Genomic DNA, 17370 nt, shown 5'->3' with positions numbered 1-17370 from the left:
TGGACTAAAGTGGTGATTGGTCTTGCTGATGGGGTGTTGTGAGGCTATCTTTGTTCATCAAATTAGTATTGATTCACCTATTTTTTTTTCCCTACCTTTTTGAAAGGAAGTTTCTATTTTTCCTATTTTTTTTTCCATCATGAGTTCCTATTTTCTTATTTTTCTGAACAAACATGCTGCTGGACACCCTGTTATAATTACAGCAATCCCTGCGATTTAAAGCAATCCGAAGATTCATTGAAAATATTTTGTACTCCAAAGTGTTTGATGTTTACTGCTGTTCAATATTAACCAGCATTTACCAAATTTATGTTATCAGTACATTTAATTAATCCAATAATTATAACGATTCTGTCTTGTAATGAAGATAGATCTTTAAGATTTCCAACAAATTTTTAGTGCAAACTGTTCACTAACAAAATGGATTAAAAACAATGCAACCAAACCTTATCAATAACTTGATCATCTTCAGAGCTGCTTTCCTCTTCATCACAAGGCAAGATAGTATTTGCTGTACCTTCAGTTAACGAAAAAAAGAAAAACAAGTCAATAAAATCCAACTTGAAATTTAGCCATTTTGAAGCAAACTACTTGCGTTAAGTATAAAACCACATTCACTTGTTATCAGCTTTGTCTAAGATCACTATATTTAAAAATTATAGAAATACAAGACCATAATCTGTAGCTGACAAAATTCAATTTCATACATGTAAGAATAAAGAGACGTCCTTCAAATGGTCCTTCAAAAAGTCTGCATTGTTGCAAAATTTTATTTGAATTTCAAGGATCTCACCATCTCATTTTTTTTTTACATGTATGTGCATTATGTGCATCGCACAATCTAAAATCTTATACATGTAATACAAAACTGTCATGGAGTCTCAATTTCTCCCAGTCTCGCAATTACAGTGTATAAGGTTTCAAATCTGCTGTTAAATATGCAAAAAAGTAGGCAGCATTCTATAGAGTTGCAAAAATTAATAGAAATACATGTACAATTAATTCAATGTAATCTACATACAAATGTATGTAAGAAAATTAAATAGAGGAGAAGGAAATAAGATTCAGTCCAAGTATACAGTGTGATTTTGTTTTGATCCAAATGCCCTCTTTTCATCCACTAATATATATGATTTCTTCATTAATAATAATAAAGGTAAAGAGCTGGATTGCATGCAGTTGGCCCAAGACATGTACTTACTACTCAGAGTTTCATGCTTCTTCCGAAGCAACCATCGGTAAACTCTGATGATTGCTTCGGAAGGAGCATGAAACTCTGAGTAGCAAGCAAATGTCTTGGACCAACTAATCCAGCTCTTAACCTCACTCTATTATTATAAACTGCCATGATTTAACTATTGAGTACTCTAAAGCCAATGAGGATTTCTAGTGTACCTTCTATTTTATTTTTTTTTTGATATGCATTTTTGCTTTGAAAAACTTAAATGTTTTCCTGTTTAACCTCCTCTTCTATAGAATTCCATACTATGATTTCGGCAAATAACTTGGCACTTGCTATAGTCACTGACATTTATTCAGAGATGTGGGATAATTTCCAGAAAAAGGCTTCTTTAGATGCTCATAATATTTGCATCTTATAAATAACAATGCAACACATGCATTTGTTCTGTGGAACCCTCTTTAAAGCCCTAAACTTTTAAGTTTTGACAATCCCACATCTCAATCCATTTTTTCTTCCCACTTAGAGTAGACATCTCAAAAAATTGTGTTCACCACTAACCAATGCTCTCCTCTCCATTTTCTTTGACTGAGTCCAGCTCTTCATGTTTCTCCTCAGTCTCACAACTTTTGTCTTCTTCAGCTTCAGCTATATTCTGTTCATTTACCTTGTTAGATTTTTTCTGTGCAAATTTAAACACACATCATTGCATCAGCAATATTGATAGACAAACTTAACTACTGTAAATGCATAATTATGCTTGTCTACATTTGATAACCTTGGAAACACCAGTAATATAAAATGTACCCTCAAGCCATTTCTCAAGCCTCAGATCACCCACAAGCATCATAGAAACACTTTTGACCTCTTGGTCTTGCAGATGGATGAGTAATGAGCTCTCACAGATACAGTGTATACAGGTAATTGATGAAAAGAAATAATGCTTTTTGAAAGGATGTACATGTAGTTTCAAATTCACTGTTATTCCACAGGATGTTGTTATGTTAAATCAACTTTAGTTTTTTAGGATAAACTTCTTTTCGGAGGTCAACAAGAGGGACTTAAATGTACAACCTAACGTTTTTACCCGCGCAAATAATATCAGAAAAAGACACTTCTCACAATCTTTTTCTTTTGAATGCATATGTGTAGCTCTTTATTGGAACTTGGAATGAATAAATAATTCCAAATGTTTACCAGTGCAAGTGCCTCTATTCACCTCTTAAATGTACTAGCTAGCTTGATACCAAAAACAATTTTTGACCACTGGTAACCTGAGTATCAGGCCTTTCTTAGCAAGAAGTTAGGGGTAGGGGGAAATTACAGAGACAGGCCTGACACAAACGTTTTAATTGGCTTACGTCAAACATCCAAAATCTGGATGTTACGCTGATTGGATAATACACAATGCAGCATTACATCACACTACCGGAAGTGAAAGCATTTCAATCGGTTATAAATTCTTTTCTGTCAGGATATTCATCAGGCTTGTTCAGGACTTGTTATTTCATTGCCGAGCTGAGAGTATTGATCAGAAAACAAAGCTCTCTTTGTTGAAGGTCTTCGCTGAGCTCCTTCAGCTTCATTTTCACAAGTGCTTTTCTTTTGCCGCTTCACCTTTGGAGTCTTCGCCTTAGGGACCGCTGGCCTCAAACAGGAATTTAACCCCTAGGACTGGCACTCGAAGGAGTTCATGAAGTACTATCCTTCGCCTCGTCGAGTGCCCTCCCACTCGCCAATGCCTCCCGTAACTCTGTGAGCATTCTGTAGCAATTCACTATTTTCCTAGTGCATTTTTTGCGAACAGACCTTTTGCCGTCTTCACCATCTTGAATGACAACAAGTCTCAATTTGAGAAGTAATTCCACGAGAATAACAGGTTTTTCACACAAAACATTAGAAAACTCTTTGTTCGAAGTTTTAGAAAACAGCAGTACTGTGGCAACACACTTTCCATACTCTATGTGAAAATTTTTCAGGCAAATTCTGCAAATATTCTCAGAAACCACTACAAGCATGAATGAAACTAGATTATTTGCTCGAAATCTCACCGTTGTGATCTGTGATACATGCAAATTGTAAACATGACAGCCAAAAATGATTCTGATTGGTTAATACGTACACTGACGCTTGTCACGCTATGAGGAGGTGGAAGACTGCAATAAAGACCCTTGTGTCAGGCTTTTCTTTGCCGGGTGTTTCCTCCTCCTACCCACGAGTAAGAAAAGCCTGATACTCAGGCTAGACCACTGGCTGCATATACATCTTAGATTTAGTATTTATTATAAACAAAATCAAATACGCGCACCACTGTAGGTACTGCTTGAAGTTTATATATTCTGTAGTTTTGCTTGAAATCAAATATAATTACTCGTTTGTCCACACTAAATTTTAAATGAAAACTTCTATCCCATAATGGGTGCAATATAAATCATTTTGCTTATTATTGCGACTTTCCACATTAATAAAATATCTTAATAAACCTCTCTGAGTCTTATGGAATTTTCAGCATATATTTACTAAAGGAATACCTTCCGCCTTGTTTCTCTTCTCTTTGCTATTTTATCCTGAAGACTTGATGAATTAAGATTCTGAAAATAAATGCATTAGCCTTCATTAAACAGTTGATTAAAAAGAATAATTAACACCGCACATAGCATGCAGAGCACGTGGCCATTAATTTTGTAAACATGATGCAAAAATTAAAACGCGACTCCACAGGAAAAACTTGAATTACTTGTAGCTCTTCCCAGCTACATCTATCAACTTACCGACTCTTGTTTCTGCTTTGCAAACTTAATAGCAACGTCGAGATTCCATGGATCTTGAAAATTATCCTCCAATTCTACTGAGAAGAACTGAAAGTCGTCCTCAAACGGCGATCCGCATGAGCTCTTCTTGGTTTTCGCTCTTTTGACAGGCTACAGACCAAAAGGAATCTTTTAGAAACGGGCATAAAAGGCGAAGATAGTTAAATTTAATAACGATATACCTTCTTTGGTTCTTCGTCGCTATCACTTTCATTATCTAACTGGTCTACATCGTCATCTGATTCTAGAGTTCCAACGAATGGAACAGACGCCATGTTGGATTTACAGGGATTTAGATAAATGAGGGAGACGCGGGAGACTGGAACTACGAACCACAGCGGGGATAACTTCGTAACTGATAACTTGGTAACTTCACGAAGTCAAGGAGACTCAACTTTAGTTCATTTATGTAAATTCGTGTCGTCGTTTTCTGATTGGCTAAAAGCTACATCGAACAAAAGAGTAGTGACCCCCGTAACCTTCAACAGATTGTAAATTTAGCATTTTACTAAAATTACCTACTTCAGTAATTTTATCTGGCTCATTCTAGCCCAAAAAACTCAAACAAGTATCCAAACTGCGAGTTTTCTAAAGACCACGGTGAATAGGCTGAAATAAGAAATCGCAACAAAAACGTCCCTAGCGCCACTGAGGGCAGTAAACAGTAGATTGCATTCCTGATGCAAATAATCCGCTACGGAAGGTTGTAAACGATTGCAAGCTACCTGGAAGGAGAAGAAACTGCGGCTGAAACTATGGATTCATTGAATGATCATGAAATTTCACCAATCAAGGATGTTGAAAAGCTAGCGAGGATAGCTGGCAGGACACTGAGTGATGGCTTGAAAAAACACGTGAAGAAATATCATATGCTCCCAGTGACACTGGGAAAAAGTTATTTTCTTCCGTCTGAAGAATCCTCCGTGTGGAGACTAGTCCAAGAGGCCTGTAATTGCCCAGATGCTGTGACGCCGCACCGTTCTGATGTGAACAGGTATGTGCTGAAGAAGAATTTTAATGCACCAGTGGGGATTCATGGAAAAACTGGATCGCCTTGCGTATGCTTGACAGTGATCTACGACATGAAAGACCAAAGGGTCGTTACTGCCTTCCCTTCAATGTGATTTGTCAAGACTTGACTAACGTAAAATACTGAAAAATATGATTTGTAACTTGATGTTATGCCATCTCTCGGCAGACCGACTGAACGTAGCTGTAAAATCGGATATGTGCGCTATTCATGCCTGGATATATACCTTTTACCATTTCGCTCCCGATGTAGACCCCTAGTTATACTCTTATAAAGTGTTTAAGTGTAGATTTTAACCAGAGTTGTTTTAAAGCACCAGATGTAGTGAAACTACAGAACAATAGTAAAAAGAGAGTAATAGAGTAGTGCTTGAAGTATAACGCGCAGCGTGAAAATAAATTTGAACTGACAAACCTTTCTTTTTTTCCTTTTCTGTTTAAATGTAACTCCAATGGGATGGTATAGGAGACGTGGCGGCCTCATGGTTAGTGCGCTCGCCTTTGGTACGAACGGTCCGGGTTTGAGCCCTGGCCGGGTACATTGTGTTGTGTTCTTGGACAAGACACTTTATTCTCACAGCATCTCTCTCCACCCAGGGGTATAAACGGGTACCACCGAAGTTAATGCACGGGGGAGGGCAACCCTGCAGTGGTGCAGCATCCCATCCTAGGGGAAGTAGAAATACTCCCAGTTGCTTCATGCTACAGAAACCGGAGATAAGTGTCCGCCTGATTGACCACTTGGCTTGTATGCAGATTTTACTTACCCAATGGGATGGACTAGCATCCCATTCAAGGAAAAGTAGCTGTACCAGGACCCTCGTCAAGCTACAGTGGACTCAAAGGGTCTAGATGGGGTTTAACTCATAGCTGAGAACTGGTCGAACTGTCAGCTGACAAATGACGCATTTCTGATAGTTTCTGAGTTCTGCGATCCGCAAAGTTATTGACAGCTGAGAAATGGGCTGAAACTGTAATCAAGAGCTGAAAATCACCGAAAATGTGACTATGTTAACTGAAAACTGAAATTCTAGCAAATCTGTCCAGACCCTCACAGTTAAATCGTCTCCTGACTGATGAGTCATCTGGTCAATCCAATTCTTATGATTGAATCAGTAGACTTCATTACCTTTGTCATGAACGACATGTACACTCGTTCAGATTATGACTACTAAAGACTGCTGCATAATCCCATTACGGACTTATAGTCCTTAATGAGGCACAATTTAGTCTTTGTGGTAGCTCTCTCTTTTTATTACCCAGCTCCACTCGGCATATCTGGGGGTGTCAATGTGGTGAAAAAAATTAGCCGTTTGGCGTAAAAATTGGACATTTTGACCACTAATTAGCGCTTAAACTATTAACGGTAAAACAATTTTAGCTACAAAATTGAAAGTCTCTTCTCCTTAGAGTCTACAGTTTTGAAAAAGGGAAAAAGCGACAAAGAAAACAAACTTCTACATATTATTACTTCTATTGTTTCCATTGAGTGGATGGGGCAAGGAGGTGGGCCTACATTGAGAAAAAGGAAACAAAATATTTACGAAAATTAATTTATTTGGCACTGCCATTGGTATCAAGATAGTAACGTCATGATTACAGTAATATTCAGTCGCTCACGGATCCAGTTTTCGTGAGCAAGGTGAACCCACTTATCTGCTTACTGTGGGCTACGTTTCTTATGAAATTATCTGTTAGAACGCGTTTTGCGCAAGTTAATTAGCTCTTCACTTTGAAGCGAAAACGAAAGAAATATAAACTACTTTGTAAAATGGGTTCCTTTTTTCGGTCCATTCCAAAAGCAACTACGAAACTGCGAGAAAAAAAATTAAGACCATCATAGAAGATTAAACACGAAGAAAATCAGACACACTTTTAACAGGACTGGTCGACAGTATGTTAACTAAAGCTTCCTCCTTTCGTTAAAGTGTCTTATAAAAAAATAAAAAAAAATAAAAACGTCTCATTCTTCATCCAGGTCAACAAAATATTCACTTATAAGATGGGCGGAGTCATTCTCTGGCGCTGGAAGCCAGTCGTTCGTTATGTACTTCATGCCTTTCTTCACGACGCATCCCCCATGTAATGATCTATCGTCTCTGTGACTCATCCAGCCAGTGTGTCCATCAAGCTCATAGCTTTTTTTTTTTTTTTGACGCAACAACAACAACAACAACAACAATTTATTGGTATTCCCATATAGATGGTGTTACCTAAATACAGAATCGCTAAATAAAAATTCAAAAACGAAACAAATTACAACAGCAACTAGAAAGAAAAATAAACATAGTTAGTTACAAGATTCTTCATTTTAAGTTCTAGGGTTACAAAGTTCTCAAAATGAGAAATAAGAGAAGCTCATAGTTATACCACATTATAGTTTTCCCTTTCTTGGCTGGTACAACAATATTACCAGTCTGGCAGTATTCATTCAGATTGAAGCGGTCGCCATCTTTACGGTCTCTGAATTCCTGCGGCAAAAAAAAAAAAAACGTGTCAGCCCATCCTAAGCTGCATGAGATTCTCGGAAGGCGCATTACTTAACAATAGGGCTCCGAGATCTCGGACTAACAACACGTAATCAATTTAAGGTGGCCGAACACAGTTTTCAAGTGCCTATGCCTAATTTACCATCACTTTTAAACTGTTTATGCTTTGGCGCTCGTTTTTTGCAAGAGTCAAGGTTAACCTCAGAAGGGTTTATTCTCGCATTTTGGCTAAGGTGTGTGCTGTTACCATGGCAACGGGCCTGGTTAAAGACAAGGCTTAAAAAATGGTTTTTGTTTATTTAAAAAAAATCCAGTCGTTAGATTTTTTTTATTTACCCACTACGAATTGACTTTAAATCCCTTCTGTCAAAACTGTTCTAATAAAATTTTGACATATAAGATTTCCGTAATTTGCCGTAAATCGTTTTCACTGCATGTTCTGAATTATTTAAAATTCTCTATGTCAAAATTCAGATTTTTTGTGATAGATCATTTACGTGGTTTCTGAACTATCTTTTTCGCCAAATTTCTTGAAATTTTAACGACTGGATCGTTAGAAATCGGCAAGTTTCTGCAAAAGCAATCGGTCTCAATTTTTCGAGCAAATACGCATGCGCTACATTTAACTGGGTTCTTTCGGTAGCAAAGAAAAAGCTGAGAATTGGAGGGTTCTTTGCATAGTTACCTCTTCTAATATATCTTTGTAATAAAAGACTAAAGCCATCAATACACTGCGTTCAAATATGGAGAAAAATAGCACAGGTACTGCGGGTGTTGAGTAAATAAAATGATCGCTCTATTGACGGCATGTTTGTTTCTTGCAGTCCTTGTGCGCGCGCTGAATTGCATCAGCAAAAGCGCGCGCGAAAAGTGTGTTCCGCCACCTTAAGCCAATGAAGATCACAAAAATAGTCAGGTGCCAAGGTGCCAAGGCGCCAATTTAACCCTGGGGACCCAAAGTCTACGAAAGTTTGCACCAAAAGAACCGTATCAAAGAACTATTTTAGGCCCCTCCAGGGCTCATTTCAGCCCATGGATCCTTAGCCTGTACATATATTAGACTGTTATGGACCTAATTTACATAGCCAAACTAGATCCCATAGAGGTACTTCTTGTTGCGCACCGAAAGAGGCCCAATATCAGGGTGATACGATATCTTTTGAATTCTAACTTGATATCTATAATGTATCAGTCCACGGTTGCGCAAGCCATGTTGACACAACAAATCAGCTCAGCGAGTTGACATCACGTGATATCAGGTGCTACTCTAACAAGGGGTGACGCTTGCCGAGTTTCACGAGTTTCATGTGAGCAAGTCCGAATTCCATGCGAGAGCATGAGAGTTAATGAGAGAGTATGAGAGTGGCAGTTAAATCAAAGCGAAATTTTGAATCTACAGAACCTTGATATCTATGACACTCACAGTTTCAATAAAGTCTTTCATGTCGGCCACAGGAAAAGCCGTTTCTCCTCCATCTTCCACATCATTCAGGTAGTACAGAATGGTGATATATCTGTAAGTAATAAAAAACATGTCATGTCATATCATCATCATCATCATCATCATCATCATCATCTTTATTTAAACACGGTTTAAAAATTCGTATTAGAAAACAGTCCACAAAAACACAGCTGTTTAGAAACACGCCACATGCACTATTCAAACTGGCCATTTAGTCCACGGGAGCTGATAGAACGCTGGAATGTGGCAGAAAGTATGGCAATCGCACCAGTTAATTTATTCAAGACTATAAAAGGAAACAGTTTCATCTTGTGGGCCGCTTTTGCCGTAAAACCCACGGCCAGTGGTGCGAGCCGTGTTCTTGAGAGAAATATTTGGGGAGGGGGAGGGGGTTGCTGGGTCAGGCAGAGTGTTGTTGCTTGTTGTGTTTGCAATGAGAACAAAACATTTACCGCATATCATTATGGTTTGAACAAGCAGTGCAAGTGAATGACAGGCATATGCGGATTCACGAGTATACATTTAACAGAGTTCCCCATATTAAACACATAATTTCACTTTAAATTTGTTTTTCATTAAATTTTTAAATTCAGGGTGTCTAGTTCCTATTTTTTCCTATTTTTTGAGCAGATTCCTATTTTGTCCCATTTTTAAATGAAGCTCCTATATTTCCTATTTTTTGGCTGATTAAGCAGCATGTGTTACAAAATTGAACATGGATTTACAGCCTCTGGTAGATTTCACATAAAGCAATTGGTGTCATGGCCTTGGTTTTCCTAAATTAACAAAAATGTTAGGGACAGTGACTTTTTCTTTGTCCTCTGTTGCTTACAAGATTTCTTTTCATAGCTGAGATACACTGTTTCCATATTTTTCAATGATTTTCTGCTGCAGCTACAGCTGTACTGTATCTGTTTGTATAAATATAGTTCATGAGACTTATTTGAAGTCAACAGATAACATTCTGTATAGACCCATTGGAAGTTATTGAAAATATATTTATTTAAAATTATTAGTATCCATACAGTCATGTCTTTATGCTGAACTCATGTAGTTTCTGAACAAGGTGAAACTGGAGTAGTTCAGTCATTACTGTTACATGTAAAACCAGGGAATAAGAATTGATGAATTCAGTGTATAGAATCACTAGTCTTGCTTTTCAGAAAATATTCAAAATTAATGTCATTTTGAAAATAACTTGATTGCCAATAATTGCTCTTCAATTTTTTCTATTTATAATCTAACGTTAAGCAAACTGATGAGGTTATACCAATGACAGCTCACAAGAATAACTTCTAAAATCAAAATGCTTGCAATGTCATATGTACATTTGTAACACTGTTGATGGACTAAAGGCGTGATTGGTCTTTGTGATGGGGTGTTGAGAGGCTATCTTTGTCCATCAAATTAGTATTGACTCTCCCATCTTTTTCCCATTTTTTTTAAAGAAAGTTCCTATTTTTCCTATTTTTCTCATCACGAGTTTCTTATTTTCCTATATTTCTGAACAAACATGCTGCTAGACACCCTGTTAAAATAACAGCAATCCCTGCAGTTTAAAACAATCCGAAGATGCATTAAAAATATTTTGTACCCCAAAGTGTTTGATGTTTACTGCTGTTCAATATTGACCAGCATTTACCGATGTTATGTACATATATTTAATTAATCCAAAAATAATAAAGATTCTGTCTTTTAATGAAGATAGATCTCTAAAATTGCTGGTCAAATTTTTAGTGCAAACTGTTCACTAACAAAATGAATTAAAACAATGTAAATAAACCTTATCAGTAATTTCATCATCTTCAGAACTGCTTTCCTCTTCATCACAAGGTAAGATACTATCTACTGTACCTTCAGTTTATAAAAAGAAGAAAAACAAGTCAATAAAATCCAACTTGAAAATTAGCCATTTTGAAGCAAACTACTTGTAGTAAGTAGAAAACCACATTCACTTGTTATCAGCTTCATCTAAGATTACTTTATTTAAGAATTACAGAAATACAAGACCATACACCATAGCTGACAAAATTCAATTTCACAAGAATAAAGAGAGGTCACAAATGGTCCTTCAAAAACTCTGCATGTTGCAAAATGTATAGAAATACATGTACAATTAATTTAATGTAATCTACGTACAAATATATGTAAGAAAATTAAATAGAGGAGAAGGCAACAAGATTCAGTCCAAGTATACAGTGTGATTTTGTTTTGATACAAATGTTCTCTTTTCATCCACTAAATAGATATACATGATTTTTTATAATAATAAAGGTAAAGAGCTGGATTACATGCAGTTGGCCCAAGACATGTACTTGCTACTCAGATTTTCATGCTTCTTCTGAAGCAACCATCGGGCAACTCTGATGATTGCTTCGGAAGGAGCATGAAACTCTGAGTAGCAAATAAATGTCTTGGACCAACTAATCCAGCTCTTAACCTCAGTCTATTATTATAAACTGCCGTGATTTAACTATTGAGTACTCTAAAGCCAATGAGGATTTCTAGTGTACCTTCTATTTTATTTTTTTTTTATATGCATTTTTGCTTTGAAAAACTTCAATGTTTTCCTGTTTAACCTCCTCTTCTATAGAATTCCATACTCTGATCTAGACAAATAACTTGGCACTTGCTATAGTCACTGACATTTATTCAGAGATGTGGGATAATTTGCAGAAAAAAGCTTATTTAGATGCTTATAATATTTGCATCTTATAAATAACAATGCAACACATGCATTTGTCCCGTGGAACCCTCTTTAAAGCCCTAAACTTTTAAGTTTTGACAATCCCACATCTCAATCCATTTTTTCTTCCCACTTAGAGTAGACATCTCAAAAATTGTGTTCACCACTAACCAATGCTCTCCTCTCCATTTTCTTTGACTGAGTCCAGCTCTTCATGTTTCTCCTAAGTCTCACAACTTTTGTCTTCTTCAGCTTCAGCTATATTCTGTTCATTTTCCTTGTTAGATTTTTTCTGTGCAAATTTAAACACACAAATGCTGTTTTCATCATTGCATCAGCAATATTGACAGACAAACTTAACTACTGTAAATGCATAATAATTATTATGCTTGTCTATATTCGATAACCTTGGAAACACCAGTGATATAAAATGTACCCTTAAGCCATTTCTCTAGCCTCAGATCACCCACAAGCATCATAGAAACAGTTTTGACCTCTTGGTCTTGGAAATGGATGAGTAATGAACTCTCCCTAATACAGTGTATACAGGTAATTGATGAAAAGAAATAATGCTTTTTGAAAGGATGCACATGTAGTTTCAAATTCACTGTTATTCCACAGCATGTTGTTATGTTAAATCAACTGAAGTTTTTTTGGATAAACTTCTTTTCAGAGGTCAACAAGAGGGACTTAAACGGCCAACCTAACATTTTCATCCAGGCAAATAATATCAGAAAAAGACACTTCTCACAATCTTTTTCTTTTTAATGCATATATGTAGCTCTTTATTGGAACTTGGAATGAACAAATAATTCAAAATGTTTACCAGTACAAGTGCCTCCATTCACCTCTTACATGTACTAGCTAGCTGGATACCAAAAACAATTTTTGACCACTGGTAACCTGAGTATCAGGCCTTTCTTAGCAAGAGGGTAGGGGTAGGGGGAAATTACAGAGAAAGGCCTGACACAAATGTTTTAATTGGCTTATATCAAACATCCAAAATCTGGATGTTACGCTGATTGGATAATACACAATGCAATATACAGAAGTGAAAGCATATTGATAAGTTATAAATTCTTTTCTGTCAAGATATTCATCAGGCTTGTTCAGGACTTGTTATTTCATTGTCGAGCTCAGAGTATTGGTCAGAAAACAGAGCTCTCTTTGTTGAAGGTCTTCGCTGAGCTCCTTCAACTTCATTTTCACAAGTGCTTTTCTTTTGCTGCTTTGCCTTTGGAGTCACTTCAGTAAGGGATTGCTGGCCTCGAACAGGAATTGAACCCCTAGGACTGGAACTTGAAGGAGTTCATGGAGTGCTTTCCTTCACCTCGTTGAGTGTCCTCCCACCTGCATATGCCTCCTGTAACTCCATGAACATTCTGTAGCAATTCACTATTTTCTTAGCGCATTTTTTGCAAACAGACCTTTTGCCGTCTTCACCATCTTGAATGACAACAATTCTCAACTCGAGAAATAATTCCATGAGACTAACAGGTTTTTCACACAAAACATTAGAACATTCTTTGTTCGAAGTTTCAGAAAACAGCGATACTGTGGCAACACCCTTTCCATACTCTGTGTGAAAATTTTTGAGGCAAATTGTGCAAATATTCTCAGAAACCATTACAAACATGAACAAAACTAGATTACATGTATTTGCTTGAATTCTTGCCGTTCTGATCTGTGATGCATGTAAATTGTAAACATGACAGCCAGAAATGATTCTGATTGGTTAATACGTACACTGACGCTTGTCATGCTTTGAAGAGGTGGAAGACTACAATAAAGACCCTTGTGTCAGGCTTTTCTTTGCCAGGTGTTTTCTCCGCCTACCCTGCAAATAAGAAAAGCCTGATACTCAGGCTAAACCACTGGCTACATATACATGTTAGATTTAGTATTTATTATAAACAAAATCAAATACACCACTGTAGGTACTGCTTGAAACTTATATTCTGTAGTTTTGTTTGAAATCAAATATAATTACTTGTTTGTCCAAACTAAATTTTAAATGAAAACTGCTATCCTATAATGGGTGCAATATAAATCATTATGCTTATTACTGCGAATTTCCACATTAATAAGTATTTTATTAAACCTCTCTGAGTCTTATGGAATTTTCAGCATATATTTACTAAAGGAATACCTTCCGCCTTGTTTCTCTTCTCTTTACTATTTTATCCTGAAGACTTGATGAATTAAGATTCTGAAAATAAATGCATTAACCTTCATTAAACAGTTGATTTAAAAGAGTAATTCGCACATAGCGGCTTATGCAGAAGCACGTGGCCATTAATTTTGTAAACATGATGCAAAAATTAAAACGCGATTGAACAGGAAGGCAAACTTGAATAACTTGTAGCTCTTCCCAGCTACATCTATCAACTTACCGACTCTTGTTTTCGCTTTGCAAACTTAATAGCAACGTCGAGATTCCATGGATTTTGAAAACTATCCTCCAATTCTCCTGAGAACAACTGAAAGTCGTCCTCAAACTGCGATCCGCCTGAGCTCTTCTTGGTTTTCGCTCTCTTGACAGGCTACAGACCAAAAAGAAATCTTTTAGAAACGGGCATAAAAGGCGAATATGTATAAATGTAGTGGCGACATACCTTCTTTAGTTGTTCGTCGCTATCAGGTTCATTATCTAACTGGTCTACATCGTCGTCTGATTCTAGAGTTCCAACGAATGGAACAGACGCCATGTTGGATTTACAGGGATTTACATAAATGGCGGGGGACGCGGGAGACTGGAACTAGCAACCAAAGAGAACGTCGAGGCTAATGCCTAATCCTTTGTTGTTGTTTTTCGGGGGGGCACACGCCCACACGTAGGTATGTAAATTCGTGTCGTCGTCTCTGATTGGCTAAAAGCTATATCGAACAAAAGAATAATGAGCCCCTAACCTTCAATAGATTGTAAATTTAACATTTTACTAAAATTACCTACTTCAGTAATTTTATCTGGCTCATTCTAGCCCAAAAAACTCAAGCAAGTATCCAAACTGTGAGTTTTCTTAAGACCACGGTGAATAGGCTGAAATAAGAAATCGCAACGAAAACGTCCCTACCGCCACTGAGGGTAGTAAACAGTAGATTGCACTCCTGATGCAAATAATTCGCTAGGGAAGGCTGTAAACAATTGTAAGCTACCTGGAAGGAGAAGAAACTGCGGCTGAAATTATGGATTCATTGAATGATCAAGAAATTACACCAATCAAGGATGTTGAAAAGCTAGCGAGGATAGCTGGCAGGACACTGAGTGATGGCTTGAAAAAACACGTGAAGAAAAATCATATGCTCCCAGTGACACAGGGAAAAAGTTATTTTCTTCCGTCTGAAGAATCCTCCGTGTGGAGACTAGTCCAAGAGGCCTGGAATTGCCCAGATGCTGTGACGCCGCACCGTTCTGATGTGAACAGGTATGTGCTGAAGAAGAATTTTAATGCACCAGTGGGGATTCATGGAAAAACTGGATCACCTTGCGTATGTTTGACAGTGATCTACGACATCAAAGACCAAAGGCTCGTTACTGCCTTCCCCTCAATGTGACTTGTCAAGACTTGACTAACGTAGAAAACAATTCCTGAAAAATGTGATTTGTAACTTGATGTTATGCCATCTCTCGGCAGACCGATTGACCGTAACTGTAAAATCGGATATGTGCACTATTTATGCCTGGATATATACCTTTTGACTATTTCGCCTCTGATGTAGATTCCTAGTTATACTCTTATAAAGTGTTAAGGTGTAGATTTTAACCAGAGTTGTTTTAAAGCACCAGATGTAGTGAAACTACAGAATAATAGTAAAAAGAGAGTAGCAGAGTAGTGAGAAGAATAACGCGCAACGTGAAAATAAATTTGTTAACATATCGTTTTTTTCCTTTTCATTTTCAATGTAACTCCAATGGGATGGCGTGGGGGGCACGGTGGCCCCATGGTTAGTGCGCTCGCCTCCCGATCAAGCGCTCCGGGTTTGTTCTCGGCAGACCGACTAAACGCGTAACTGTAAAATTGGGTATGTGCGCTATTCATGCCTGAATATATACCTTTTGACCATTTCGCTCCTGATATGGATCCCTAGTTATACTCTAATAAAGTGTGAAAGTGTAGATTTTAACCGGAGTTGTTTTAAAACACCAGATGTAGTGAAATTACAGAATAATAGCATAAAGAGAGTAGTAGAGTAGTGAAAAGTATAATGCGCAGCGTGAAAATAAATTTGAACTGACATCTCTCTCTTTTTTTTTTTTCCCCTTTTCTTTTCCAATGTAACTCCAGTGGGATGGTGTGGGAGGCGCGGTGGCCTCATGGTTAGTGCGTTCGCCTCCGTATCGAGCGGTTCGGGTTTGAGCCCTGGCCGGGGACATTGTGTTGTGTTCTTGGGCAAAACACTTTATTCTCACAGCATCTCTCTCCACCCAGGTGTATAAATGGGTACCAGCGAAGTTAATGCACGGGGGGTTAACCCTGCGATGGTCCAGCATCCCATCTTGGCGGAAGTAGAAATACTCCCAGTCGCTTCGTGCTACAGAAACCGGAGATAAGTGTCAGCCTGAATGACCACTTGGCTTGCATGATGCTAGACTTACCCAATGGGACGGACTAGCATCCCATTCAGGGAGAAGTAGCTGTACCAAGCCCCGCGTCAAGCTACAGTAAACTCAGAGGGTCTAGAGGTGGTTTAATTCACAGCTGAGAACTGGTCGAACTGTCAGCTGACAGATGACGCGTTTCTGATAGTTTCTGAGTTCTGCGATCTGCACAGTTACTGACAGCTGAGAAATGGGCTGAAACTGTAATCAAGAGCTGAAAATCACCGAAAATGTGACTATGTTAACTGATAACTGAGATTCTAGCAAATCTGTCCAGACCCTCAGACTTCAAGCGTCTTCTGACTGATGAGTCACCTGTTCAATCCAATTCTTATGATTGAATCAGTAGACTTCATTACCTTTGTTATGAACGACATGTACGCTCGTTCAGATTATGACTACCAAAGACTGCTGCATAATCCCATTACGAATTTATAGTCCTTAATGAGACACAATTCAGTCTTTGCAGTAGCTATCTCTTTTTATTACCCAGCTCCACTCGGCATACATGGGGTGTCAATAAGGTGAACAAAATTAGCCGTTTGGCGTAAAAATTGGACATTTTGACCACTAATTAGCCGTAAAACTATTAACGGTAAAACAATTTTAGCTACAAAAGTGAAAGTCTCCAGATCTCATGTCAAGACTTTTTCGTGTTTTGTCTTGAGGCTTGAAAGCGATATTAGGTCTACAATTCTGAAAATAATACCTTTTTTCCGTCCTGGATTGGTCCTAAGACTAAATATGTTTTACAGAAGTAAAAATAAATTTTGAACTTTTTTAAACAATGCAAGTAAATTTGAAACGTTTGAAAACAATGTCAATTAATTTCTAACTTCTGTTAACCGTAAGGGAAATAAATTAACCACAAACCGTTTAAGCCACCACCCCATTGACACCATCATACTTACGCGCCCAGTACAAATAACACGCGCAACAACCAATATCCCACGATATATTCAAAGTAGGAAACCAGTTAAACAGTTCAGTTTTACTCTTCTCCTTAGAGTTTACAGTTTTGAAAAGGGGAAAAAGCGACAAAGAAAACAAACTTCTACATATTATTACTTCTATTGTCTCCATTGAGTGGATGGGGCAAGGAGGTACACCTGCA

General features: G+C 37.6%; 2 protein-coding genes across 5 annotated transcripts in view; both read right to left on the bottom strand.

Annotated features, from left to right (window-relative positions):
• Positions 1-14390, bottom strand: part of LOC145465578 (putative ATP-dependent RNA helicase DDX27) — a 31401-nt gene extending 17011 nt beyond the window's left edge. For 3 of the 4 annotated variants that reach the window (XM_081449353.1, XM_081449355.1, XM_081449356.1), the window contains exons 1-5: positions 4173-4303; positions 3952-4101; positions 3712-3771; positions 1742-1862; positions 447-517 (exon numbers count right to left, since the gene is read on the bottom strand). In XM_081449353.1, coding sequence (XP_081305479.1) covers positions 447-517; positions 1742-1862; positions 3712-3771; positions 3952-4101; positions 4173-4265 — 495 coding nt within the window. In that variant the 5' untranslated portion in view covers positions 4266-4303. Of the gene's footprint in view, positions 1-446; positions 518-1741; positions 1863-3711; positions 3772-3951; positions 4102-4172; positions 4304-14049; positions 14200-14271 lie in introns of those variants that run through there. The other variant, XM_081449354.1, reaches the window with a different exon arrangement.
• Positions 6504-13395, bottom strand: LOC145465587 (transmembrane prolyl 4-hydroxylase-like). The gene is made up of 4 exons (XM_081449365.1): positions 11828-13395; positions 10754-10824; positions 8932-9022; positions 6504-7490 (listed from the first exon to the last, which is right to left on the bottom strand). Exons 2-4 carry the CDS (start codon positions 10795-10797, stop codon positions 7344-7346), a joined length of 282 nt encoding a protein of 93 aa, XP_081305491.1. The 5' UTR covers positions 10798-10824; positions 11828-13395; the 3' UTR covers positions 6504-7343.
• Positions 14391-17370: the final 2980 nt, after the last annotated feature.

This window comes from Orbicella franksi, chromosome 13, assembly GCF_964199315.1.
Source record: "Orbicella franksi chromosome 13, jaOrbFran1.1, whole genome shotgun sequence".
Lineage (NCBI taxonomy): Eukaryota > Metazoa > Cnidaria > Anthozoa > Scleractinia > Merulinidae > Orbicella > Orbicella franksi.
This window is presented reverse-complemented; position numbering and strand designations above follow the sequence as displayed.

Coding starts and splice junctions, on each gene's coding strand:
- LOC145465587 (XM_081449365.1), bottom strand. CDS start 10,797: ATGAAGAGGAAAGCAGTTCTGAAGATGATGAAATTACTGATAAG. Junction 9,023..10,753: donor ATGATGAAATTACTGATAAG/GTTTATTTACAT, acceptor TATTACTTACAG/ATATATCACCATTCTGTACT. Junction 7,491..8,931: donor TGAAAGACTTTATTGAAACT/GTGAGTGTCATA, acceptor TTTTTGCCGCAG/GAATTCAGAGACCGTAAAGA.